The sequence below is a fragment of the Rhamphochromis sp. 'chilingali' genome (assembly GCF_963969265.1).
Source record: "Rhamphochromis sp. 'chilingali' genome assembly, chromosome: 9".
Lineage (NCBI taxonomy): Eukaryota > Metazoa > Chordata > Actinopteri > Cichliformes > Cichlidae > Rhamphochromis > Rhamphochromis sp. 'chilingali'.
Window position 1 is genome coordinate 23,538,916 of NC_137936.1, and position 26,662 is coordinate 23,565,577.

Genomic DNA, 26,662 nt, shown 5'->3' on the forward strand with positions numbered 1-26,662 from the left:
CCATAAAAAAAAAAAAAAAAAAAAGCATGATGCTTAACTTGTCATGCAATGCCACTTTGGTCATTACCACTGTTACTATCATCTGCCAGAGATCATAACATAAAGTGGCAGGCTGTAGGAAAAAAAAAAAGAAAACAATGAACTGACAATGAAGCTGTGCCACGTATCGTATTTAATTGGGATCACTGGGAAATGACAGGTCAGAATGTTTCCAGTTTTTGTTAAAAGCCTATTGTCTCAGCTCTCTCTCTGTTAGTGCAATCACATGCTCAGCATTCAGCCAGTATTATGCCTCTCCATAACTTTTCCCTTGAACTTTTATTTGGGATTAACAAACCAATCCTAAAGGAGGCTGAGAGAATCAGATTAGATTGACGAGACTAAACCAGCTTCTTGTAACCTGAAAAAAGTATTTTAGCCTAAATTCCTTCAGATTGAAGAACAGGGCCCTCAAGTGCCATCAGCTCTAAATGTGTAAGATGATGCTACTAAAAACAATGACATGTGAAGTGTGTGTCTTCTTCTGACAGTTGGTATACCCATAATTATGTTTTTTTAATGTAAAAGATGATGCAGTGTGATATGTAGATAAATCTGTGGAATGTTGGATTAAGAATGTGGTAATGTATAAAGACTCCACATATGTGTATTGTGTGAACTGTGAGGAAGGTAAAACTTTGTGCCATTATACTATGAAGTTAATGGAACAGTGTATTCTGTACAGTTTTGGTCGTGTTTTATAATGCACAGCTGTTCCTGAGCATGAGAACACTCATTAAATGCCACCGCTGGGACTTGCACAGAGCCACACCGAGTGTGGCTGAAACCTTGAGGTTACTTCAAATAGCAGAGAACAGGTTTGTCCGTCTCTATCTGGGCGTCTCTTTGACTCACCAAAGCGAAACTGTTTAAGCGGGAAGATCAGACCAGTTCAAACCTGTACAGAGAAAGAAGACAGGGACATGCAATGTATTTGCTTTTAACACATGACATATACATCTCTTTGCAAAGCAGTACAAGCTTTTCATACATGTCAACATGAAAGTGGATTTATTGTAAATTGTTGCATAAAATGTAAGACTGTTATTGTTATTTTTGAGGAGAAATGCATTAAATTTGTGTTAACAAACTCAGAATGTAAAGTTGGTCCAGATGTAAATTATTTTTTCTTCCAAGGGTTTTGAAAATATATCTTTCTGTTTGCATACGACACTTCTGTGTTATCTTAAAAAGAAGCTCAGAATGGTCACATTAGCCTGTTGAGTTGGTTATTATAAGAGCTCGCATCATAAAAAACTATATGGACATTATTCTCATTTATTTTTTATTAATTGCAGTGATCTGACTGACCTTATTCTCTGCTCAAAGATCACCGTATGAGAGCAAGATGAATTTGTGTCACTTTAGCACCAGAAGGTTGTGCCACATCTGGCAAGAAATAATAATAATAATAATAATAATGGATTGCATTTATATAGCGCTTTTCAAGACCCTCAAAGCGCTTCACAATTCTACTATTCATTCACTCTCACATTCACACACTGGTGGAGGCAAGGTACAGTTGTAGCCACAGCTCCCCTGGGGCAGACTGACAGAAGCGAGGCTGCCATATCACGCCATCGGCCCCTCTGGCCATCACCAGTAGGCGGTAGGTGAAGTGTCTTGCCCAAGGACACAATGACCGAGACTGTCCTAGACGGGGCTCGAACCGGCAACCTTCCGGTTACAGGATGAACTGCCAACTCTTTAAGCCACAATCACTCCTGTAAATGGTAGCAGTTTGCATTTAACAAACACAACATGGCCCAAGTATAGACACTACTAGCATGGAAAGGGTTAAAGCTGACTAGTACAAATTAAGATAGCATTATGGCCCATTAGCCATTGCTGTACTACAGGCTGTAGTGCACTCTGACCTCTTGGCGTCTAACCAGAGCAGGTCCCAAGGACCTTGGCACACAAGGCACCTTGGCACCTGCCACTACAAAAGTGTATGAGGCTTCACATTTAAATATTTCCTTTAATCCCAGTAATTATCTCAAACTAAAATCACTGGTAGTGTTAGGGATCTCCTCTATCACTGACCCAAGATATGAAAAAAAGACACTTTCTAAACTATAGCTGACAAAAACGACCGCACCAACAGCTCTTCTAGAGCTTTCATTAGGATTATTAGGATTTTCATAAGGATTTAAATAAATAATTGAATCCCCTGAAGGTCATGTGATAAACGGCCTTTTTCTATAAAGATGCTCTCTTAGGATCTTATCACGGGAGCTCATTTTCTCTTTTAGATACCAAAGATACTTTGACAAAGCATGTAGTTACTTACTTGAATAATCAGGCCCTACCTTATTTTAAGCTTTCAGGCCCCTCTGCAACCATTAGTTATTATTCATTTCTGTCTTGTGTTCCTCCTCATACACAACCGGTCTCGGCAGATGGCTGCCCCTCGCTGAGCCTGGTTCTGACAAAGTTTCTTCCTCTTAAAAGGGAGTTTTTCCTTCCCACTATTACCAGGTGCTTGCTGTATTAAAGCACCTTGAGGCAAGTGTTGTTGTGATTTGCAGCCATATAAATACAATTTAATTAAATGTAAACAATAAATATTTATAAGCAAAATTATGAGTTCAATAAATGCACCCTTAATAAATTCACCAGCAACTAAATAACCAAGATTTGCTTATTTTTATTTTTACAGAACATAAATATTTTACTCTGGGCTCTGAAATACTGTCTAATTCCTGTAAGACAATAGTTTTATTGTTCTAATATCTAATTGTGTGTGTCTGTAATTAATACAGTTAATACATCCAACATTAATCGTGTTGTACAATACAATTACTTTATTTCAATAAGCTGTTTCTGGGCGTCTCCTTGTACCACTAATTTATTCCCGGTGGAGGTTTACTTGAGCAGCACTAGGACCAAGAGAACACGGGCGCACTTTACAACAGGGGGTGGCGAGGTTTCACTACGCTTGGAATTTGTGCAAAGTTCTTGTTAACTCTGTTTTTATCTGCAGCGGTAAACATTGTGTTGATCAATTCGTCTGAGATTTAAAAACTTTTTAAAAGGAAAAAAAAGTTGAACCGGCCCTGAATTGCTGCGTCTATGTCGTCTCCCTCTCTTCCCCTCTGATCTTCCTGAAAACACCTGCGTGAGTCAGGTAACTCACCGATGAAGAGGGAAGTACTTGGCCACTGAACGGTGAAAAGGTAAGGCCTACACTTCAGAGCTAAGCTGATTTACGCTCGTATATACTGTGACCAGGACTGTTATCGATCTAATAGACACAGTACGCGAGTTGTTAATCTTTCTCAGTGTCATTGCGTGGGGTTCAATCCAATCTGACCTGTGTCCGGACACGTTTAGATCACAGAGTAATTCATGTGGGCAGGTCCACCCTCTCCCCTTCCTGCTTCACCAGAAAGCATTACCAGCGTTTTTATTTACTTTGACAGTAGTAATATCGGACTGATAGATTAATGTTACCCACAAAACAGACCAACTGGGCCGGTGTTTATTACCTGATAAGCCGAGTTTTAATGCAAAAAATTTACTGATGTTGAACGGGACACACCCATGCAATACAGCAGGCCTGCAATGTAGAGAAAATGAATGACAGCGTTGGTCTATATGTAGTCCTCTTTTGCAGCTGTCACCTTCTTTTCGTCCTTGATCATGTGTGTTTAATAACTGACGAGGGGAACACCAGGACCTGGTCAGATACTGCATCCATTCAACAATTCTTAATAATCAAGTCATGAATATCAAAGTGGAGATGCAATCATTCAGCTGTTCCCCCCCCCTTATACTAAATTTAGTCGCCTGCCCTCTGCTAAGGCAGACTACATTAAATTACATTTTTTTTTCTTTCACCACAATAATGTTTTTTAATTGATTAGGCACTAAAAACGTAGTTGGCAGTCCACCACCATTATCTAATGAATGTGCCTGCTAGAAACTATATTTAATATAGATATTCCGTCCATTAAATAAGTATCAGTTGATCCTTACCAGCATGAATGAGCATTCAGAGTGTAATGCTGTGAAACAGGATGTGCGTTAGGGCTGGGTAATTGTCTCTGAAGTCATTAATGTGAAACAATACTTAAGAAAAACACTGAGAAATGTATGAAAAATAACTTGTATATCAATTTTAACTGGTTTTCCAGTAAAATAAACAATGTTTAGCTGTTGTGCATTATGTAAAGCTGTGTTTAGTTTATTTATTTTTTCTTTGTTTGTTTGTTATTTTTTTTAATTGGTTAGCATGCTCCACTAACTGTTGTGGGCAACTATACATGATAAATAACAGCTAAAGTGGGGAAAAAACACTTGAAGTGAGACTAGTGAATAATAAACAATATTAAAGTGGTATAAATGCTACTGAAATAATTTTGATTGCACTATTAATAATCACTTCTGTAGTAATTTAAAAAAATGCCACAATGAAAAATGATTACTACTTAAGCTATAAAACCTATTAAATAAGGTAAGTGATATTAAATAGATTTCTAAATAAGCAAGGCTAAATTTAATCTCATACCTGCAAAAATATATCTCAATACTTTTTGACAGGGATATGTGTATGGGCAGAAATCTGTGCCATCAGAAACTGAATTTGAATAAGCTCAATTTGAATTTGAATTGCTCAGATTGAATCTGAATTGTAACTTGAATAAATGCTTTTGAAAACTGAATTTGAATTAGTCTAATTTGAAATTGAATTTATGGTTTGAAAATGATCATCACTAAATTGAAATTGAATTTTATATTTTGAAAATGAATTGATTTGCTTTGAAACTGCATTTTATCCTTTAAAAATTCTGCTCTCGAATAATTTCAGTTTCACTTCTCACCATTCAGTTTCAGTTCTACAATTCAATTTCAGTTCTACAATTCAGTTTTTTGGAACTTACATCAGGTTCAAGCGCAGATTAATAGAACTACGTTTTACTAGCGGACCGACAGTGTTACCGACGGGAATCTACAGCGTCTTGAGCTGAATTAAGACTTCAGAAGTCATTCGTCATGTCGAATGACCAGCGGATAAACTCTCAGGTTGGTAATAAATGTATTACATGTATAAGAAGAAGCGTCATGTTAACAAAAGATAGCCGTACAGTAACTGTTATGCTTATTGTAGCTGTTAGCTAAAAACGGTAATTTAGCATAGTTTGCCCTGAATTCAGCTTTGACAAACAAATATGATCGACTGTTTCTAGTAGAATTCCAAAGTTGTTGTCTTGTACCCTCTCAGAATGCCTGCAGAGACCCCTACAGTAGGGAAACATGCAAAACGGTGCCCAAACCTTTGTGTTTTAGCTTTATTTATGCCTTACACAGCATCCCAACTCTTTAGCTAACTGAATAACTTTAGCTAAAGTGAATAGTTAGTCTAATTCATTAGTGCAGCATTACTGGATCACCTCTGTTTGAAGTGATATAATGTGATATACAACTATCACTGAAACAGCAAACTTTGTAAATAAGCAAACAACACTTCTCATTCTCTAAACGTTTGGCCACAGCTGTAGATTACACTATCAGTGCTTGTTCACTCTTGACAATAATTACATTTCTAAATTTACTTTGTGCATTTACAGGTAAACAATATCTAATATTTTATCTAAATGACTGCTTTGTCTTTGAAAAGGGTGAAGAGCCTGAGGCCGGTGACAGTCCAGTTCTACTCTAAGTACATCCTTACAGTGGCTCACAGGACAAGGCCACATTCCTGTCCTGCCAGAAGAGAAGACAAACTTCAGAGTCTTCATGCAGTTCAACCACACCTGTCATATTCCATATGACAGGGGTCTCAAACTCCAGTCCTCAAGGGCCAGTGTCATGCAACTTTTCCATGCCCTCGAGGACTGGAGTTTGAGAGACCTGCCGTATGGTGTTCATGCTGTTTTCTACCCCACAGTTACAGCATGTCTGACTGCCTGTTCAGCATGTGCAAAAATATATGATGAGTTTAAGCATGTGATGACTAAGGCCTTCCAGTATGGTGTTTGTCATCACATGTCACAGACATCTGGATGATCATTTGGAATAAATAAAATACTAAAAACGTGTTACTTCATCTTTTATCTTTATTATTATTATTGTTCTTATTTTACACTTTTCATTGTTAGGCATTAGGTTTATTTGTAGTAGTCCTTTCCAACGTCTTTCCCTCTTCCATGTTACTGTGTCAGCTTGTCAGCATCTATTTGGGTTTGGAAGTGGAACAGAAAGTAAAGAAATCCAAAGTGCCATTAAAACCAGCAGAGGTTCTTATATTTAAGAAGAAGGGATTAATTCCTAAATAAAATATGGCATTGAGGTCATTTCCCTCAATGCCATATTTTATTTAGGAACCCTAGAGAGCACTTTGCACTTTTAGCTAACAGCTACAATAAGCATAACAGTTACTGTACGGCTATCTTTTGTTAACATGACGCTTGTTCTTATACATGTTATACATTTATTACCAACCTGAGAGTTTATCCGCTGGTCATTCGACATGACGAATGACTTCTGAAGTATTAATTCAGCTCAAGACACTGTAGATTCCCGTCAGTAACACTTTCGGTCCGCTAGTAAAACGTAGTTCTATTAATCTGCGCTTGAACCGGATGCAAGTTCCAAAAAACTGAATTTTGGAACTGAAATTGAATTGTAGAACTGAAACTGAATGGTGAGAAGTGAAACTGAAATTATTCGAGAGCTGAATTTTTAAAGGATAAAATGCAGTTTCAAAGCAAATCAATTCATTTTCAAAATATAAAATTCAATTTCAATTTAGTGATGATCATTTTCAAACCATAAATTCAATTTCAAATTAGACTAATTCAAATTCAGTTTTCAAAAGCATTTATTCAAGTTACAATTCAGATTCAATCTGAGCAATTCAAATTGAACTTATTCAAATTCAGTTTCTGATGGCACAGATTTCTGCGCATATATATGGTTTTGTGTCACACTGCTATTACAAAAAGAGTACACATTTGCTTTAAATGAAAAATGCTGTTTGTTAAGTCACTGTTCATCCCATCACATCAGCAAAGTGCCCTGAAGTGTACACTCATATGCTTCTCCACCTTTTATAAAATGGATGTATCATATCAAAGATTAAATCACAGATTAGAAATTTGAATTAATCCACACTTCTAGGCCAGAAAATGAAATCATGCAAAAACAGTTACAAAAATTATTTACTATATATGTATGGTTTTTCTTTTTTTTTTTTCTTTTTTTTTTTTAAGATATTCAAATAGCCAAAAACATAAGGACTAATAGATGATGAATGAATTGGCGCCAAACCAGTTAATTAGTAGGTAGCTATCATTGGTCGATATCAACTATTTTCTGATTCACTGGTATCAGTATTCATAACAGCCGATAAGTGAAAACTAAAAAAAAGTAAATGAGAGACAAGAAAATGATCTTCAACCATGTTGTACGTGTTGACATTTCATATTGTTCATCAGGGGACACTCTACAACTTCCCCGTTAGCAACACAGGTTTGAAATTCCACAAAACAACATACAGCTCATAGTGTAATGAGCACATAAATGACTACACATAACAAATGTTAGGAAAATTATGTTTTGTCTTTCTTAAAAAATTGGTCTGATAATGATCAGAATAATAAAATAAATCGCCAAATATTGGTATCGGCCTTACAAATCCTGTATCAGTCAGGCTCTAAACTGAACGCTTTTGCTTTCGTGTATTAGTCTTAAATGGCCATTGTTTGTTCAGTGACTATAGTTTTCTGTTAGGTGGTTACTCTGCAGCATAATGAAACTTTATTTTCAGTGTTATTATCATGATTAATTAAAATGATGCATGGCTTTTACTAAGGTGCTGTAGGTGCATAAACACTACAAATGGCTCATTTTAGCCAGTTGGTAGGTGGTTGCTAGACAACGTGATGAGGTCATGGTATCTGATACAGCTAAAAGCCTTCAGGGGCTGAATAACTACCAGTATGTCAGTTTTGGTTGCTCAACTCTTGATTGTATAAAGGTATGTGGGCAAACAAACAAACACAGATTTTTGTACATTAGTGTGATGTAAAACTGCAGGGGTTTTTTTTCTTCTTTTTCTTTCTAAATTTCAGTTACTCGTGAAATGTAAATTTCAGTAATCTGTAGTCTAAACATCTTTCTTTTTCTGGTTATTTTGCAGCCTTCCCAAGGTTTCAAACATTTGAATCTTTAAATATTTATATTTGAGTTCAGTCATTTATTTCTGGTTTAAATAACTAAGTATACAATTACCTCCTCTAAGAAGTTTTGCCTTCGTGGTAATAGTTTATATTACTGAGTAAATTCCCAATACTGTTGTTTGTTTTGGTTTGGCTTTATTTTATATTATTTATTAAGAACTGTTTTCATTATTAATACCTTGTAAAAGTGAATTAACCTCTTAGGTCCTGGCATCCACATCTGTGGACATCACGTTTTGGGTTATTTAGACCAAAATACTCAATTTTGCTCTACAAGGGCCTGATATCCACTTACGAGGACATCATACTGCTACTGTTCAAACTTTTAAATGAATATCCTCATATGTGGCTCTTATTTTTCTTAAAAACAAAAAAAGGTAAACAAAACAAAACTGGTAATTCTTTGTTTTTACATTCATCGGGCCCCAATATGCCCAAATATCAAAGTGAAATTGAAAATGCATGCCGTGGAAGAGTTTGGGTCTTAGGAGGTTAATTGTCTTTAGAGTAATATGCCCCTGTCATATTTAATTTGTAAATACTAAGCTAACATGCGTAAGCAGCACACCCCATGAGTCAGCAGATTTTAGAACCACCTTTAACGGCATTAACTTAAAGTAAACACATTGTCTTCAACTTTATCACCTCTCACATCCTTCAGTCTGCGTATTTGTTCATGCACAGCTTGCTTAAGATCCCACCATGACATTTCAAGCAGGCTAGGGTCTGGACTTTGACTGGGCCACCGCAGCACCTTCATTCTTTGCGTTTTCAGCCATTCTGTTCAAGATTTGCCGCTGTGCTTGGGATCATTGTCCTGTTGCATGACCCTGTTTCAGCAGCACTTTAGCTGTCAAACAGTTGGCTTCATGTTTGACTCTAGAATATTTTCTTATACAGAGGAGTTGATAGTCAACTCAATACCTGCAGTGTCCAGGTCCTGCGCCTGAAAAACAAGCATTCAGGGCCACTTTGGTTTTGCTTTCCAAAAGACGTTGTTCCAGAAGTCTGTTTGTTCAGATGCAAATTTGCAAACCTAAGCTTTGCGGCCATGTTTTGTTTTCGTTTGTTTTTTTTTTTAAAGAAGAGGCTTACTCCTGGCAGCACTTTCAAACAAGCCATTTAACATTTTAACGGAGACCTGTGAAGTTTGAGGTTTAAGTCGTGGGTTTTTGCAGGGTTTTTTTTTTGTTTTGTTTTTTGTTTTTAAACATTGCATAGTCCCCGTTTGGAATGAATTTGCTGAAACGTGCACTCCTCTTAAGATTGGCAGCTGTCTTGATTGTTTTCAACTTGTGATTGAAAATTGATGGACTTAAGATTGTTTGGAAATAACCCTTATAACCCTTCCCACACTGATGGCATAGAACGTTATTGCTACTTATGGTGTACTTAGGCTGTGAGCTGCTGCTTTGGCATTTTGAACAATTTTTTGGTAAATAAATAGGGACTTGGTGTAATAAGTCATGTGTTTTTTGGTCATCTGAGGTTCTATTTATCTCATTTTAAGACCTATTAAGGACCAGATGATATGTAAAACCTTACAGTTGAACTTACTTTTTCCCCTGATTGTATATGAAAGTGTTCAAAAGTTGCTTTAATAATTAGGGAGATGTCTGTCTGGTGTGCTTAAATATACAGATAGGTGACAAAATTAAAGCGAACTCTAACATAAAATGTGTTAGCACACAATCACATGCTCAGAGAAATGCTTCATTGTGTCTTTGGATGGTTTCTAATGGAACACCAAGATTTTCTTCTATCTGCCGTTTTGATGATGTTGGTCGAGATCGATTAGTGACACCTCCCACTGATGTCCCCAGATCTCCCACTGGGTTGAGATCTGGGGACAGTGAATATAACAGTATTTACATAATTTGCATTCTCATCAATCAATCAATTCTGCTATAGACTAGGGGGGTAACTGTCATCCAGTTAGAGATCATTCCCAACCATTCCAGGGACAGAAATATTTCATCATAGGATACAGATGAGAACTTTGAGTAACAGTGTGTTGATTTGCTGCGACCTTTGGATTCTAACCATTCCAGCAAACATAACAGAGCCACCGAGTGCCCTCTCTACAGGTGTCAAGGCATCATATCTTTTAAATTTGTAAGCCATCTGTATGAATGTGTGAACTATAGTGGCTTTACAAAGAACATTTACACCAGTACAACCTAAACATTGCTACTTACAGGTGTAGAGCTTAAGTAGATGATGTCTGCTATTTTTAAGGGATATTTTGAGTAGGATGTCATTACTTGGACATGCTTGTGAACATTCAATTACGGCTTTAGTTCATAATCATCTGCACAGGTCACGCTTATGTACGGCTATTACAGAGGAGCAGTCTGCGGCTATGGTTTTCATTCTGGAAATTTGGAGCCAACAATGGCATCATTTTTTCAGTTATGTGCGTTTTGGGTTTTTTTTTTTTCCTCTGGTTAAAGAGTAAGGTTCACAAATGTTGTTTGGCAGGAAAGTAATTTAAAATGCATTTTATTCTGTAGGTGTTCCTGGTGTTACTGTGAGATGTTTATCTGATTCTAATTTTATAAACACTCTTTATTCTGTTTGATTCTCTGACCATTACAAAGATCTTTTGTGTCACTTTTTTATCTTCATCCTTCCTTCTCTTGGGTTGGTGTTTGTCATGTTAAGACATGTGTGGAACTACCAATGAACTCTTTGTTTTCCTGTAACCTGTTTTGCACCACACCTGACGTTTTCTTTTAACCTGTTCTCCTACTTTCTCATGCAAAATGTAGCCTCAGCGCCTTTTTTTGTTTTTAAGAGTATAGCGTCTGAAACCGGTTCATGGATACAGCGAGATAACACTCAAACTGTCATTTTAACCTTTTGTTCTGGAACTGGTAATGGTTTGTTTTATTGACATGGCCCATCTCGTGTGATGCGTGTGGTGCTCTAATAGATATGGACTCTTGAGCCCGTTCTTACCCTGGAAAATCAAAATCAGCTTTATTGGCCATACTAGAAATTAAGCTTAATGTACTTAACAGAATAGACAGACAATACAGACAGAAGCACCATGACGCAGGCAATAACAATGTGGTAATCTTAGAAACTTGGTCACAAATTGAAAAACAAATTCAGATACTGTGATCTAAATCATTTCCTACAGAGGAGGTAAATTTCTGGGGGAGTGTTGGGGTAGATGGTGTCTGCTTGTGCAAACTGAAAAGCCTTCCCCCCCCCCCCCCCTCCCCCCCCTTTGCAGGTTGTTTTGCAGGTATGTGTTCCAGTCGGGGTATATGCGGTGACAACGGCCGTCCCAACAGATCCCCCAGCTCAAGGAGCTCTGGTTCAGGCGCCCACTATGCCCTGTGTGCCCTTGGAGTGGGCGTCATTGCCCTTGGCATTGTCATGATTGTTTGGACTGTGATACCTGGAGGGGATTCGGGTGCCTCTCCAAAACCATCAGGCAACTCCACAGGACCTAATAACAACGGTGGTGGTAATAATTCAGGAGCCACAAAGACCCCAACAGTGGCCATGGTGCTTGTTGGAGTTGGGGCACTGATGCTGATCTTGGCCATTGGCCTTGGTTTAAAGAGCAAGAAGAGAGCTCAGGATAGAAGGAGTGAGCCTGTGACCACAGGAGTCCCCTTTATGACTCCGATACCAGAGGAGCCTCAGCCGTAAGTGATAACGTTTGGTTCTATTTTTATTCCTAGATCATTTATAAATGTTAGGATTTATAAATGATATGATAATTCCTTGAGTTAGCAATCAGGTGTGAAAAGGTGTTGTACCGGTGTTGTCTGTCTCTAATCTGTTTGTTCTGCAATAGCCTAGGGTGTACCCCGTCTTTCTGTTTGGAAAGGATCCACTGCAAGTAAACTGCAAATTATGTAACGTCAGGGACTAAGTAAACATTTAGCATTTTATTTACCTCTATAATCCATCCCCAAAATTTTTTTTTTAAAAATCAGTTTTTATTTTATTCAACAAGAGAAATGTGGAAAAAATATATCTTTTTTTTTTTTTTTTTTTTTAAATAGGAGAGATTGTAAATTAAAGTTGTCTGTTATGTGTATCCAGAACATCTGTTCATCCCTTGAGTTTTTTACCTTTTTTACGCTGAAATGATTCATAGGTCACTATTTAAGTAGCTTAACACACAAAAACCCTCTAAAGTTTGGCTCCTTTGAAACTAATGAATGAAACCTGAATTATTTCTAATGGCCAGCAGGTGGCAACTCATGTGATTTAAACAAAAACAGAGAAAAACATGCTTTTACTACTTTGTTGAACTCATTAAAGACTATTGAGTTTATTTTGTGGGCCTTTGCTGTTTCTTATAAATTTCTTGGAGCCACAACAAGAAGCTTCTTTCAGACAAAAAGTAACATTGACAATCTACTTTGGCTTAAACAGCAGACATCGGCACCGCTTACCTAGTCAATATACTAAGATATTAAGCAGATAAAACACAAAGCTAATAAACTTAAGAGTTTATGGGGACCAAAACAAAGCTGAAAAAGATGGACACAAACACGAATGAATGCCTGTATGGTGCCTTTTGAAGGTGTCAATCGGCAAAAGGTTGTTGACAGCTTTGGTTTGTCATCGCTGTGTTTTTGGGGCTCCTTTTAACTGTCGAAGTTGCCAAAAGAAGGCTTATAAAGTGTGTCATTTACAATGATTTGTCAAAACTTTTGTCTCTTTCCAGCGACCCAACTACGTACAACGTGCCAACCTATGAGGAAGTGGTCAGCAGCAGTGAGTACCCCGTGCGTCAGAGTAACCTTCGGCAAAGCACCTCTCACCTGCCGTCCTACGAGGACATCATAGCTGCGGTGGAAAACGAGGGAACAGAGCCCGCTAACAACACGACTGACGAAACCCCTGTTAATGATCAACCTGCAGCCGCTGAGCCTCCATCTGAACCCGCTGGCCTTACATCTAACCCCAGTATGCCAACCCGCAGTGCTAGTCGGGCCAGCCGCTTGCTCCGGCCCCTCCGAGTGAGAAGAATCAAATCTGACAAACTGCACCTGAAGGACTTCCGCCTTCAAATCCGCACCCCCACACAGAACCCAGTAACCATTGAACCCATCACTCCTCCTCCACAGTATGAAGATAAGATGCCTGAATTGAAGTAGGGCAAGCGTTCTACATCTATCTTAATATGCGTTTCTAAAAAAAGGAAAAAATTAATGTAACACTTATGAATTTAGTGGATTTATCGTAACATTTCTGGAGAAAACGATGTGAAAGGTTTGTGTTAAGCAGGTAAATGCAGTAAGAACAAAGGGGCCACACAAGCCCACTGCTGAAATTAGAATCTTGTTCTTTACCAAAAAGCTCTGAATTTGCATATTTATGCTATTATAATTCATTATTAGGTATGTGTGAAAGGATCCGCTTTCAGATTTAAGTCTGTTGTTTCTAACAATCATGTTATAATTTATGTCAAACAGAGGATAGTCTTTCAATTTTATTTATTAGCCAGCTGTAACATGTTTTTCACCTTTCCAAGACTTAATGTTATTGCTGTGTCTTGATTCTGGTTTGCTTTGAAGTTTGGAGAAGTTGAAATTACATCCTACAATTTAACGGGAGAATCATTATTATTTTTAAATCATGCTATGTTTAAGTATTCTAAACTTAGTATTTGAATAGAAAATTAATATGTGTGTGTGTGTGTGTGTGTGTGTGTGTGTGTGTGTGTGTGTGTGTGTGTGTGTGTGTGTGTGTGTGTGTGTGTGTGTGTGTGTGTATTTTTTTTAAACTCCAAGTCTTAAGGTAACTTTATCCTTTAAGACAAATGTTAAGAAAGGGGAAAAAAATATGTGTTGGCACATAACCAGAAGAAAGGTTTTGGATATTCTGGTGATGTATCATTTTATTCATTGTCTCTTAAAGTGTTGAAATGTTTAGATCTCTTTAACTCTGTTGTATTATTTGTAAAAAGTGAAGAATAAATTGTTGGGTTTTTTTTCTATTTTGTTTAAGTTTAACTTTATATTTTTGTTTCAAAATGTCCGTAAAACAAGTTCAGCATGTATTTAATACTCGTGTAATGTCAACATTTAGTAAATGTAGTTGCTTTTCTTAAAGTATGACGATCCAATGTTAGGATGCAGTTTAATTTTCCTACATTTGCTTGGTATACGTTTTGGGGGGGGAAAATAACATGCCCCTACTGTAATTCGACTTTTGATTAATAAAATCGAATGGTGAATGTTTTGACCTGCTCTTTTCTAAAATGTGTCAACATGACCATCCCCCTGAATATTACTTTGTGCTTTTGCATCTTAAGTTTGGCACCCTCCAGTGTTTGAATTTGGTCATTTATTCATTTCACAGTTCGTCATCTTTTTGCACCTCAGTCTGTTTGGTTTTTTTGAAAGCCGGTCCGAATCTAAAAGTAATTATAAGTGGAAATTTTTAAAATATTTGCTAATATGAGCTGAGGTGGGCAATATAAAATCGTATTGAAAAAATATTACATTAAAAATAAAAGTTGTTATTTAAGTAAAAACAGCTAAAATCAGGAAAAATGTAGGTATTATTGTAGGCGAGTGTTATAGCATTATTTAAGTTAAACTTTCACCCATACCAAAATGTAAGCATTAGCCTTCAATTAATTTGAACCCTAATTGTTTATTGATCATTTCTTTAAGACTTAAATTGCTATTTTTCTGGATGGTTAAGTTAAATGGCTGATTTTTCTTTTTGTTTGTTTGCTGTTTTGTAACAATTCTAGAAAAAATTTTTTTATTTTTTTTTTTTGTTAAATGCCCAATGCAAGTACCCAGAGCCTAAACTGGCATCTTCAAATCATGTTTTTTTTTTTTTAACCAATAAATTATTTATAAAGAAGAAAACTAAGTGAAAGTATTGAAAGGAACTGCAGGATGTGAAAAGTCAGAACAATGACATATTTCATTTCTTTGTTTTTTTTCATAATTGTATAATTGTCAAATTAGCTGCTAATCACTGATTTGATTGTTTTATATCTGTTAAGCCATTTCAGGAGTTGTTATGGCTCCTTTGTCCACCCCCTGCAGCTCCCTGTGAGAAACAATATAAAAACGCCAATATGGAACTTTTCATTTATATTTGCTAACATCTGTTGCTATTTGTTGTTGTATGTAGGTCAGAAGGTTGGTTGCTATATGTAGCTAACAAAAAAGGATTGCCTCATGTCAAAAATAAAAACAGCCTTTTTTTCTTTTTTAAAAAGAATCCATGTTTCCAATCCATATTTTCTCCCTCCACGCGTGTTCCATTTTGTCTACGATAAAAACCACAAAATGTAAATTTTTATTATTGTAGTGCTTTCATTTAATTTCTTTCATTTATTTATGGTTTTATTGTATTCGTGCTTGTCAATACATAATAATAATATTTGCCTCTATAAATAGAGGGGAAGTATGAGATGACATATACATACTGTACTTGAGTCAAAAGCTTTAACCCTGAAATAGAACTTCACATCAGTTTTTGAGATTGACCTTTTTCATGGTGATGATGATGACATGATTATTCATGTTCAAAGCAGCTGCAACTGGCAATCATTACAAATGTGAATGGTTATGCTGACTTTGTGCATTCAGTCATTCAATTGCTGTTGTATCTGTCACCAAGAACATCACCGTACAGGCCAGCGAGACACCACGGATGATGAAAGATGCAATGTTCAAAGTACAAAATTACTCTTTAACTCTGGCAACATGGTGCATAAAGGTACCAAAGCACCATCACTAGAGAATACAGAGTTTCTTCAATGACCCTATGAATACCAGACAAATGTAGCAGACTATCTAAGACATCCCAGACAATAAAGCTGCTCCTCCACCCTGTGAGAACAATACAACCTTTCTAAATGAGCTCAACAAATATCTTGGGAGGTTCAAGGCACTCAGCAACACACCCGTAAAGAAAAATGTTCCAGTTGCTGATGAGCAGTCTTGAAATAGCTGAAGTCCGGAAGACCTCGAAAGGAGTGAACATAAGTAGCAGGCCCTGAAGACATACCTGGTTAGATGTTTAAGGAATGCAGCAACCAGCACACCTTCAATATGTCACTGGATCACAATGTCCTACTGTCTTGTTTCAAGATTGCTGCCATCATTGCAGTACCTTGAAAATCACTTGTTTAAATGATTTCTGCCCTGTAGCACCCACCTTAAAGGCAGCTGGTAAAGGACCACACTGTTTTCATTACAGTTTGCTTACTACCCAAATCACTCTACAGAAGACGCCATCTTCTCTGTACTACATCTCAGCCAAGCAAATGTTGTTTGTGGACTTCATTTCATCGTTTAAGATCATCATTCAACAGCATGAACATGCTAAACTAGTTCCCATGGGCCTCAGCACCCTTATGTGTAAGACTTCCTCACCAAGAGACCTGACCAGACTGTAACTTCATCTCTTTGAGCACCAGCTCTCCTCAGGCCCGTGTCCTGAACCCCCTGCTAACCCATGATTGCTGTCCGAGATTCACATTGTAAAGTATGCTGACAACACAGTGGTAGCAGGTCTCATTCAAGATGACAACAACCAGGCCTACAGAGAGGAAGTGAACCAACTGAACCAGCACACACTACTTGGCTCTGAATGTCAAAAAAACCCAAAAGGGGACTATCTTTGACTTTAGGAGGAGCCAGTACAGTCACATGCTATTTCTCATCACCAACAACACAGTGGAAATGATGAGCAGCATCAAGTTTCTGTGGATACAGATAACAGACACCCTGTTCTGCTCTCTTGTAAAGAGATCTCAGCAGCGCCTGCACTTTTTCCCACCGGTTGAGGAGAGCTCACCTCCCCCCTCGCATGCTCACCACTTTATATAGAAGCTCTATAGAGAACTTACTGACCGCATGCATGTCTGTGTGGTCAGGAGCCTGCAGTGCCTTAGACTGGAAGTCCCTGCAGAGAGTGGTGAGGACACTGGAAAAGATCACTGGGACTCCACTTCCCCACATCCAGGATGTTGCGCAAGAGCGCTGCCTGACCAGAGCAAACAAAGTCACACGTGACCACTCCCACCCCCACCATACACTTCCTGCTGGCCTCTGGGAAGAGACTCGCAGGATACACAACAGAATAACTGGATTCTGCAGCTTCTTCAGCCAAACCACCAGGCTGCTCAACTTTCAGTAAGCTCCCCCACCACTGTCGTACACATGCACACACTCATACAGTTGTTCTCAAGACTATGTTCAACATATGTTTGCAAAATATACATCTAATGTGCATTATATTTTTACAGATTTTTATTTCTATCTTATTCATTATTTCCTGTTAAATGAATGTGTCACAATGACCCATGTCAGAATCACCTGCTGTTTGAATTCTAAGGTTAGTAACTTGTCAGGAATAAAGTGATTTCATGACTGATAAAGGCATAAAATGTGAACTTGATATCACTAAGGTCATTTCTAAAATAAACTACAATCTAACTAATAATAATCTATTAGGTAATAACAGGAAAGAAGAACGAACTTCTTCATTACTGTTTTTTAATAGAATATAATCAGTATACACACACACACACACACACACACACACACACGTATATATATATATATATATATATATATATATATATATATATATATATATATATATATATATATATATATATATATAAATGTAAACTGCACTGTCCAAAACCACATGACTCTAACAGTAATAAACAATGTGAACTGCCATCTCTTATGTAAAACTGCAAAATACCAACATCAGACCATCACTTAAGTGTTTAATGAGACAGTTTTTTCCTTTTTCTTTGTTTTATTAATGCTAAACTGTTATAGCAATTTTACTGCCAACTAAAAAAAAACAAAAACAAAAAAACAACAACCAAACATTAAACCTTTGACTGTTATGATTTTACAGAGACTGTTCTGGGGCTAAGGCTGCTTGCTACCGTAGCTGTTAGCATAACCCTACTCTTTTACCTGTTAGCATATTGTTAGCCACTGTGCTAATTTTTCTCCATTTGTCCTGGTGGCTTGGTAGCTTAGAAAGTATACACATTTCTATCTGTCATTTAGAGCAGAGAAAACAGTTGTTAAGTGAGATTATGACTTCAAACTGAAAAAAAGTGCAAAAGTAAGAGTGATCCTCTGTGCTAATGACTTCACCATATGCTTGGAGTCAAATGTTCCAGTTAAGATGATGAGACTGGAACTGGTGGGTTTAGGGATTTCCCTGCAGAATGTATAAATAAAGGCAAAGTTTGATCCTCTCTAGAGGGATCAAAATTTCTCTTCATCACAGACCAAGTCTCACAACCAGCAAAAGCAATCATTTGATGGGAGGTTGCTGGTGCTAAAGGAGCATCTGTGACTTGGCAAATCTGCCAGTTCAACTATTTTTTCCAGTTTGCACTATGCCTGATTACTGTGTGTTTAATAGAAATGTAAAGTACCATGTTTTATGTTCATTTTAGTCGGATTTTGTTTGAATATCAGATCCTATTTGATGATTCATCAGCTCAGAAATCCTGGAAATTGCAAAGGGTTCACAAACTCATGAACAACCACACTTTAACCCCTAAATTTAATTCATAATTAATATCTGTCTTTCATTTAGTCTTTCTGAAAACTTCTGAATTTAACTGGAAGAGGAAATTGATTTGTTGCTGATGTAAAATAACTAAAACTACACTGTGAAATTATCTATGAGAATTTCTGTTATAGTCTATTTAATTATTACACCATTAAACTGTAAAACTTAATAGCTTGTCTTGCTTGTTGACTAATAATTAAGTAACCTCAACTCGCACTCAGTTGGGCTTACTTAAGAGGGATAAGTCGCATTACGGTAACCGGGCTTAAGCAAAGACCTCTAATTTTAAGCTAATACACTTCATACATGGTCATGTTTACAAATTTTACTGTAAATAAAAACAGAAAATGTCACTATGTAGGGCGATTTACAAAGTGAGATCTCACTTTTTGTAGTGTTTCTACGTCTCACCCCCACCCCCAAATACAAACGTAAAGTAGTGCAATTACATGTAAATCTTCCAGGTAATTTTTTTTTTTACATTAGAACAATGCAAATTGTTAAATATAATGGAATCTACTCAGTTGAAATTGGCTTGATTGGTATAAATTCGGTTTAAACCAAGCACATTATCCTTAATGGTAAATTTAGATTTCATATATTTCAGTTGCATTTTACTTACAATTGTTGCCTCGTGTTTTAATGAGGGTGCAAAATGACTTTTCTACTTTGTTTAGCTGTATTAAGAGTTGATCAACGACGTTTCACGCCTGCCGGGGTTCATGGTGCACGAGTTTCCATCATGGTAGCCTGTTGTTAGCTAAACCTTTAACACTATTCTTGGCTGCACAAACACTGGAAACTGCATTACACATCAGCAAGTATCAAAGTCTAAACACAACATAACCGAAATAATGATCACAACACTACTAAATTAAGGTTTTGAAGTTAAATATTAACAGTCTCATGGGTCTTTGCACTCTGCAATTACAGAAGCGTCCTGCACAGGTAAGAAAGACATAAACACATAATGAAATTAAAGTATGCGCAAACATACTTTCCTGTATGCAGGAGAAAACGTAATATAAGTAAACTCAAGTGTACTTATTTTAATTAATTGAAGGCCTCATTTGCATTTACAGGTCAGCAATGTATACAAGTGCATATTTTAGAAACTATAGATTTTTTTAGGCTAATATATTTCTATGTAAATTATCGTAAAAAGAAACACAACAGAAGCACTCACAGTACAACACGGCCAACTTCAAACATGTACATAAGTCAGTAGTTACTTAATGCGTGCATTCGAGTATTGCATGTTTTTACTGTTTTCACTTACAAATCCCTCCATATCGTGTTAAAATCTGTGCTGACCGCTTTCTGCGACTGAAACAGTGCTGACCTACAAGGCGTATGCATTTGAAGTAAAGTTTGTGTTTGCTTTCCCAGTATCAACTACATTTTCCAGAGCTCCACCCTCGCCTGGGTTTAGAAAGATTTTTTTCCTTCTTTTTTTCTTTTTCTTTTTTTTTTAAATGTGCAGCTGCCCTGGAGCAGAGGGAGGAACAGCTGGCTGAGGGAAGAGCCAGCCCGGGGAGTCAGTCACATTCCTGGCTGGGATTCAATGACTGAACCAGACACAAACAAACAGAGAGGGCGAGAGAGAGAGAGAGAGAGAGAGAGAGAGAGAGAGAGAGCGACTCACACATTGAGTGAGTGGGGAGACAGCAGACTGAATGTGCGCCAGACTGAGCAGACGAGGCATATTTCGGGCGCACATTAGGAGTGCGTAAAACCGCAGGAGCATAGAAACATAGTACCCGGTGATTGTATGTTGGATAATACGACTTCGGAGTCGCCTAGTTGTCGACTTTAATTGCGTGTGCTTACAGGAACTGCCCTATGATTTCAGCAGCTCTCAGTTTTCTGAATGGACGCGCTGGGAAGCTTCTCCGGTGACATGGAAGTGCGCGTTATTGAGCGTGTAGCCGGATGCTGAGGACGCCCGACCCGATAAGTCGATTTCAGCTCGCATTTTGAGTTTTGAACTCTCTTCTCTAACCGACAACATGGAGGGCACGAGCTTCCAGCCCCATCCTGGACTTCAGCAAACTCTGCAGCAGTTTAATCTGAGTTCCAGGCGCTCCCTCGGTGGACCGGCGGCGTTCTCCGCTCGATGGCACCAGGACTCACTCTTCGGGAAAGATGGCAAATCCGTCGAGATGATGCTCACCCTGCCGGCTCAGACACCTCCAGTGATGTCCGGTCCACTTTTCATCCCGTCCGACCGCTCCACCGAGAGGTGCGAGACGGTGCTGGAGCGGGAACCTATCTCCTGCTTCGTCGTCGGTGGTGAGAAACGACTGTGCCTACCGCAGATTCTCAACAGCGTTCTCAGAGATTTCTCCCTCCAGCAGATCAACTCGGTCTGCGACGATCTCCACATCTATTGCTCCAGGTGCACGGCGGACCAGCTAGAGATCCTCAAAGTGGTGGGTATCTTGCCCTTCTCGGCACCGTCCTGTGGGCTTATCACTCAGACGGATGCTGAACGGCTTTGCAACGCGCTCATCTACGGCGGTACTTACCCTCCTCACTGCAACAAGGAGTCGGGCTCTCTGGAGTTGGAGCGAACCGAGAAAAGCTTCAAAGTGTATCACGAATGTTTTGGTCGTTGTAAAGGCCTGTTTGTCCCGGAACTGTACACCTCTCCGGGTGCCGCCTGCATCCAGTGCATGGACTGCAGACTCATGTACCCACCTCACAAGTTTGTTGTCCACAGTCACAAGAGACTAGAGAACCGGACAGTCCACTGGGGCTTTGATTCGGCCAACTGGCGGGCTTATGTGCTCTTAGATCCGGACTACACCGGGAAAGAGGAGAAGAGTCACCTGGAGAAGCTGCTCAAAGAGTTAAAAGGAAAATTTGATCTCACGGGAAAACGGTCCAGTAAATCTTGCAGAGTAAGTCTGTGTGTTTTCCCCCTTTTTTTTTTTATTTTACAACGATGGCTTTTTGTGTTTGAGGAATTTTGCAGTGAATTGTTTGTTTGTATCTGTTGATATCTGAACTACATCATCTGCGCTGATTGACATTAATCTGAGAAGACTTCCTTCTTCTCAGGCCTGCCAAGTTTCCTTTGATTAACTGATTGATTGTATCTTTCACAAGTGTTACCAGCCTTATCAAATGCCCCAACAGGGTAAAAATGCTGATCAAATGTCACATCACACCTTTCTGTACCTGTCCCATCTCATTTAGAGGTTCACTCACTTCTTCTGTGTGTGGAAAAAAGTGAGACTAACAATCAGCTTAATGCTCCCGAGCATACATCCCATCACCTAAAACTCATCCACCCAACCCCCAGGGTTACCCAAGGGCAGCTGCATTATGATAAATTGAGTCTCCCTGATATATTTTATTAGTGTGTGAGAGAGAAGCGAGGGGGCAGGTCGTGCATTATGGTGCCATGAGGTGGAGAAGGGGGGGATAAGAGTTTAAGGAGGTCTTGAATATGGAAATGTGTGTGTGAAAGAGTGAGAAGAGGTTTGTGCTCATCAGGACAAGGATAAGAAATCTGAAAAGTGTGCGCGCATGTTTGTCTATGTGTGAGTGTCCCATTGTGGCTCCTTGCGTGGGTCAGAGATGTTTAGTATGGACAAAGGGCCAGGAGACGAGGTGGCTGTTCCTTCGTCACAGAGCAGCTGTTGTGTGGGACTCTGCTAATGAGTGGACATCTCTGTATGCATCACCATGGCGCTGCTCCAGTCTGAGCAGGAGCCAGGAGATGTCTCACAGGGAAACCTCAGTACTTGCTTTAATGGGAATAGACGCTGGTTTATAGAAACATGAAATGAGGAGGTTGTGTTGAGGCTCTTCGCTGCTGATTTATGTCACCTTTCCACGAATTGGATGGCCTCTTGACGAAATCTCTCCGCAGTCGAGAAATATCTGTCTGTGGTATTTAAGTCTTGCACCTGTGATGTTTCAGCAGGTCTTGACGCATGACCTGTGAGTTATATATTTCCACAAAATGTTGATTCCTGCACTGTCAGTGTTTCAGAGAGTGTGCGAGAGATACAGAGGGCCTGCTCATCATGGATTGAAAGGGACGAAGGGGGCAGTGTTTGTTTGTTTGCTGTGGTTCACTGTCAGTTGTGTCCCAGTTAGCAGACAGGCCCCGTCCTCAGGGAGCTGCACACCAGCGCTCTCCTATACATCAGCCTGACAGGCCAAGCTGCTGAAAGGCTGGACTGAGGCTCACAGACTGTGTTTGGCTCAGCTTACCCATAAAATAAAAACACAATGTTATCGGTCTGTCTCAGCCTCCCTCTGATGTCAGGGTGTTTTATTAATAAGAGGCAGCCCCGAAGGTTAGCTCCTCTGCCTGTAACATCTGTCTAGACTCCCACCTCATGCACTGAACATGGTGGTTGTTGCAGACACCGCCAGGGGAAGGTACTCAGTTTACTGGACCGACTAAAATGTATTTATTTATTTAAAATTCTAGTTTTTATTGATAACATGTGCGTGTACATGCAAGTATTCCCAGTCATATTCTAAATGGGGAAAGGGAAAAAAAAGTATTCTGCCCACAAAACAGCAGAAGCCGGATTGGCCAGGCCAGTCATTGTGTCTGTTTTGCATCAAATGCAGCATTTGGTCATTTAGCCCTATAATGTGCAGATGAGGGCAGATTGGAGAGAGCACGCCGCAGACTCTCTCATTCAGAAGATGCAGGGTGTGTGAGCCCGGCCTTGATATGTGTTGTCAAAGGGCCTTGACCTGTGACCTCGCTCCAAAGACACTGACCCAGCCTACCCCCATTCTTTTTACACCATCCAATCTCATGCCCTTGTGTCCAGTTCACTGGCCAGATGGCTTTCTGATAAAAGACGGAGGGATATTCACCTGGCAGACAAAAACATTTTTTCTCAGCCGCGGCTCAATTTCCAATGAAACGTCACCGTATTGGAACCATTAGGTCAATTTTCAGACGAATAATAATATTTATTACTCTGTAAATTTTATGGGAATAGACACAAATTGCTTTCTTCATTGCTCTGAACTTTGCATGTAATAATTTAAATATGAACTTTTCTGATTAGCATGGAAATCTTCAAGAAAGAGGATTTCAACTGGAGGGGGAAAAACTTTTTGAATATTGTATTTAAATTTAAAAAAAAAACAAAAAAAGCTCTAAGCAGTACGCCCAATGCAATCAATCATTTGAATGAGTGGAGAGTAAAAGTAGACTCTGGAGAACTGTGTCGACCCTCCTTAATGGAATGGATATTAAAACCACCCAAGTGAGGCCAATTTATTCCATTTCTCAACCCATTGTTCTCCTGGCTCAATGCAATTAGTCTCAAACCTGGAGTAAACCAGAGTGTGTGCCCAAGGCTGAAGGGTTGCATGTTTTGATCATGAGCTGTTTTTATAAGTGAATGAATAAATGAAAAAAAAATCTCTTGACTGCTTTCATCACCCGGTAACCATGCCTTTATCTGCACTTGTGTGTAGGTGTCTTTATGTAAAGCGGGTATAAAAGTGTGTTTGCATGTAAACAGGCGAGTGTAATGACTGGATCAGCTGTGCGAGCCAGATTAAAATGAGCTCACGGCCAGCTCATTTCCATTCCCATCTGTCTGCTGACCTCTGTAAAGCCCTGGATCCTGACGTGGTATAACTCTTTGGTCCTTGGTGGGCCTGTCTGACCCACTCATTAAAGACCCAACCCACCCGTATCACCATCGTGCTGTAAACACTGAGCAAATCGCATTGAATTCAGGTTTGGTAGCATGTTTCTCAATCTCCCGGCGCATCAAAAACTGCAGTTTCAGTTGGACACATCATTCTTTTGAGTGCAGTCGCCTGAGTCCTGACACCCACGTAAACTCGCTCCACCCTCCCTCCTCCCTCTGCAGTAGACAACACTCCTGTGCTGGCCAGAGTGTTTTGGCCAAAGCGGGGACAGTGTGTCAAGGCAAAAGGGGTGTCAGGCGCTCCCAGGGGTTGTGGCCTCCATTCTAGCGGCGATGACCCCATGTTTAAAGAGTGTCAGCTGGGGTTCTGTCATGGGTAATGTGCGCTAAAGACCTGCCGCCTCCTTTGTTTGGGAGCCAGGCTTTCAGAGGCTGTGAAGTGCAGCAGTTTCTCTTTGTTACCGTGCTGTTTCTTTAGCCGCTGTGTGGATAGGTCCGTAACCTCCAGCCTTTCCGAGGGTGGGAAATCCACGCTTGTGAGTTTGCTGTGTCACCGGTTTCCTAGTTATGTGCTCAAAGACAGAGTGGAGCCTTTGGTGGTGTCTGCATGTCTGATAGAGATAACACTGGGCAATAATTCAGTGTTATCATTAATAGACTTTCAGTTGAATCATATTGCTTTTTTGATATTATCATGTAATGATTTTATGGTCTTTTGAATTTGGCCTTATGGGTTATTTTAAGAAAATTAAATTGGAAGCAATTAATAGATTATTTTATGACTACAAATAGATCTGACATAATTTTCTCTGTCTATACAAATATATACAACAATTAAAATGATTATTAAAGTTAAAAAGGTTATTTTTTTGTATTTTCAACAGTCCATTTGTTGAAAAGCTTAAAAAAACACATAACATAACACTTTTGACTGATTTCTCCTGTAAAAATAGCCACAAACAAACAAACAAACAAACAAAAGAAGCAATAAATAAATAAAATAGCATAAAATATGTTATAAGTTATTAATGCCAGCAGTGGTTTTAACATCATTGTGTTCAAACTACTTCAAGTGTCTGCAAGTAAAAGCAAATTCATTCTCTGCATTTAAATTAAAGTATTAGGAGCTGTGGGACAAGCACAAAGCCAGCGCCTTGGTTAAAGGTATAATATAGTATTAACCTCAGTCCATATTATATTACTACTAATACCTACTTTAAATGAGGTTCTTTATGTGTTTTGTTTCTTGCATTCGCTGCTGTGTTTAGGCGCATAATGGCTTCTTACAAAGTGAAATCGCAAGAATTGGAGTAGAAAATGGATAAATAAAATACATTCATGCAACTTATCGAGGTAATTCAATTATTCAAAAACCCTAAAACTAAACAAGAAATAATTTCGGGGATTTCAGACATATAAGAGTGCCCGTTTCTTTTTCTGATCATTTTGCGTGGACGGGGTTTAGCTCGTTTCTGCTCTGAACCTCGATGACACAGTGCAGTGCTAATGTGTGAAAGACTTCTTGTATAACTCATGGAGTGAGGGAGGAAGATGATTAGTGTTGATCAGTGATGATGAGATGAGGGAGGAGATGAGCACTGGCTGTGACTGCAGTCAACAAGCCAGTCAGTCAGTCAGTTGGTCCGTTAGTGGCAGAACAGATGCCTGTATTGAGTTAGTGTTATTCCACAATCATCATCAATTCCTCCTCGATCACCTCCTGATTTCCAGCTCTGTGATTAAGAGTCAGGCCCATCTGGTGCAGAGACAGGAAATCCTGGAGTCTGCATCTGCTGCTGGCTGAGCTAGTAAGCTGCTGCAGTCAAGGGGGTTTAGGCTCTTATAATCCTACATAACTACTGGAATGCCGAGACCATAGTGCACATCAAAACCATCGTTTTCTCTGGATGGCATTTGCAGAACGTGCAAAGGCTCCGCTGTGGACTTTCTTCTTCTTCTTCTTCTTCTCCCCACTCAAAGTATCCTCTCAATTTATAGCCTGTCCCAGTGGAATTTCGTAATTAGAGCATGAATTAGATATACTGCAGAGAGCACATTACATAGAGCAACCAACAGCGTAACTGCACATATAAAATTAAGTGCTCGCCTGGTGAGACATTAGAGGTCAAAAGACATAAAAAAGGCACGAAAATATTTATCCCTTTAAATTTCTTCTCGTCTCTCTATAATGACTTGCAGATCTAAGCTACAGAACTGTTAGACCACATTGGAGAT

General features: G+C 38.9%; 2 protein-coding genes across 2 annotated transcripts in view; both read left to right on the forward strand.

Moving 5' to 3' along the window:
• The first annotated feature begins 2,922 nt into the window (after nucleotides 1-2,922).
• Nucleotides 2,923-13,980, forward strand: tmem51b (transmembrane protein 51b). Its single transcript, XM_080892081.1, has 3 exons — nucleotides 2,923-3,218; nucleotides 11,467-11,887; nucleotides 12,922-13,980. Exons 2-3 carry the CDS (start codon nucleotides 11,481-11,483, stop codon nucleotides 13,352-13,354), a joined length of 840 nt encoding a protein of 279 aa, XP_080748207.1. The 5' UTR covers nucleotides 2,923-3,218; nucleotides 11,467-11,480; the 3' UTR covers nucleotides 13,355-13,980.
• Nucleotides 13,981-20,413: 6,433 nt separating this feature from the next.
• Nucleotides 20,414-26,662, forward strand: part of skib (v-ski avian sarcoma viral oncogene homolog b) — a 30,148-nt gene continuing 23,899 nt past the window's right edge. The window contains exon 1 of the mRNA XM_080890862.1: nucleotides 20,414-21,685. Within this exon, the coding sequence (XP_080746988.1) occupies nucleotides 20,792-21,685 (894 nt within the window). The 5' untranslated portion in view covers nucleotides 20,414-20,791. The remainder of the gene's footprint in view (nucleotides 21,686-26,662) is intronic.

Coding starts and splice junctions, on each gene's coding strand:
- tmem51b (XM_080892081.1), top strand. CDS start 11,481: ATGTGTTCCAGTCGGGGTATATGCGGTGACAACGGCCGTCCCAACAGA. Junction 11,888..12,921: donor ATACCAGAGGAGCCTCAGCC/GTAAGTGATAAC, acceptor GTCTCTTTCCAG/CGACCCAACTACGTACAACG.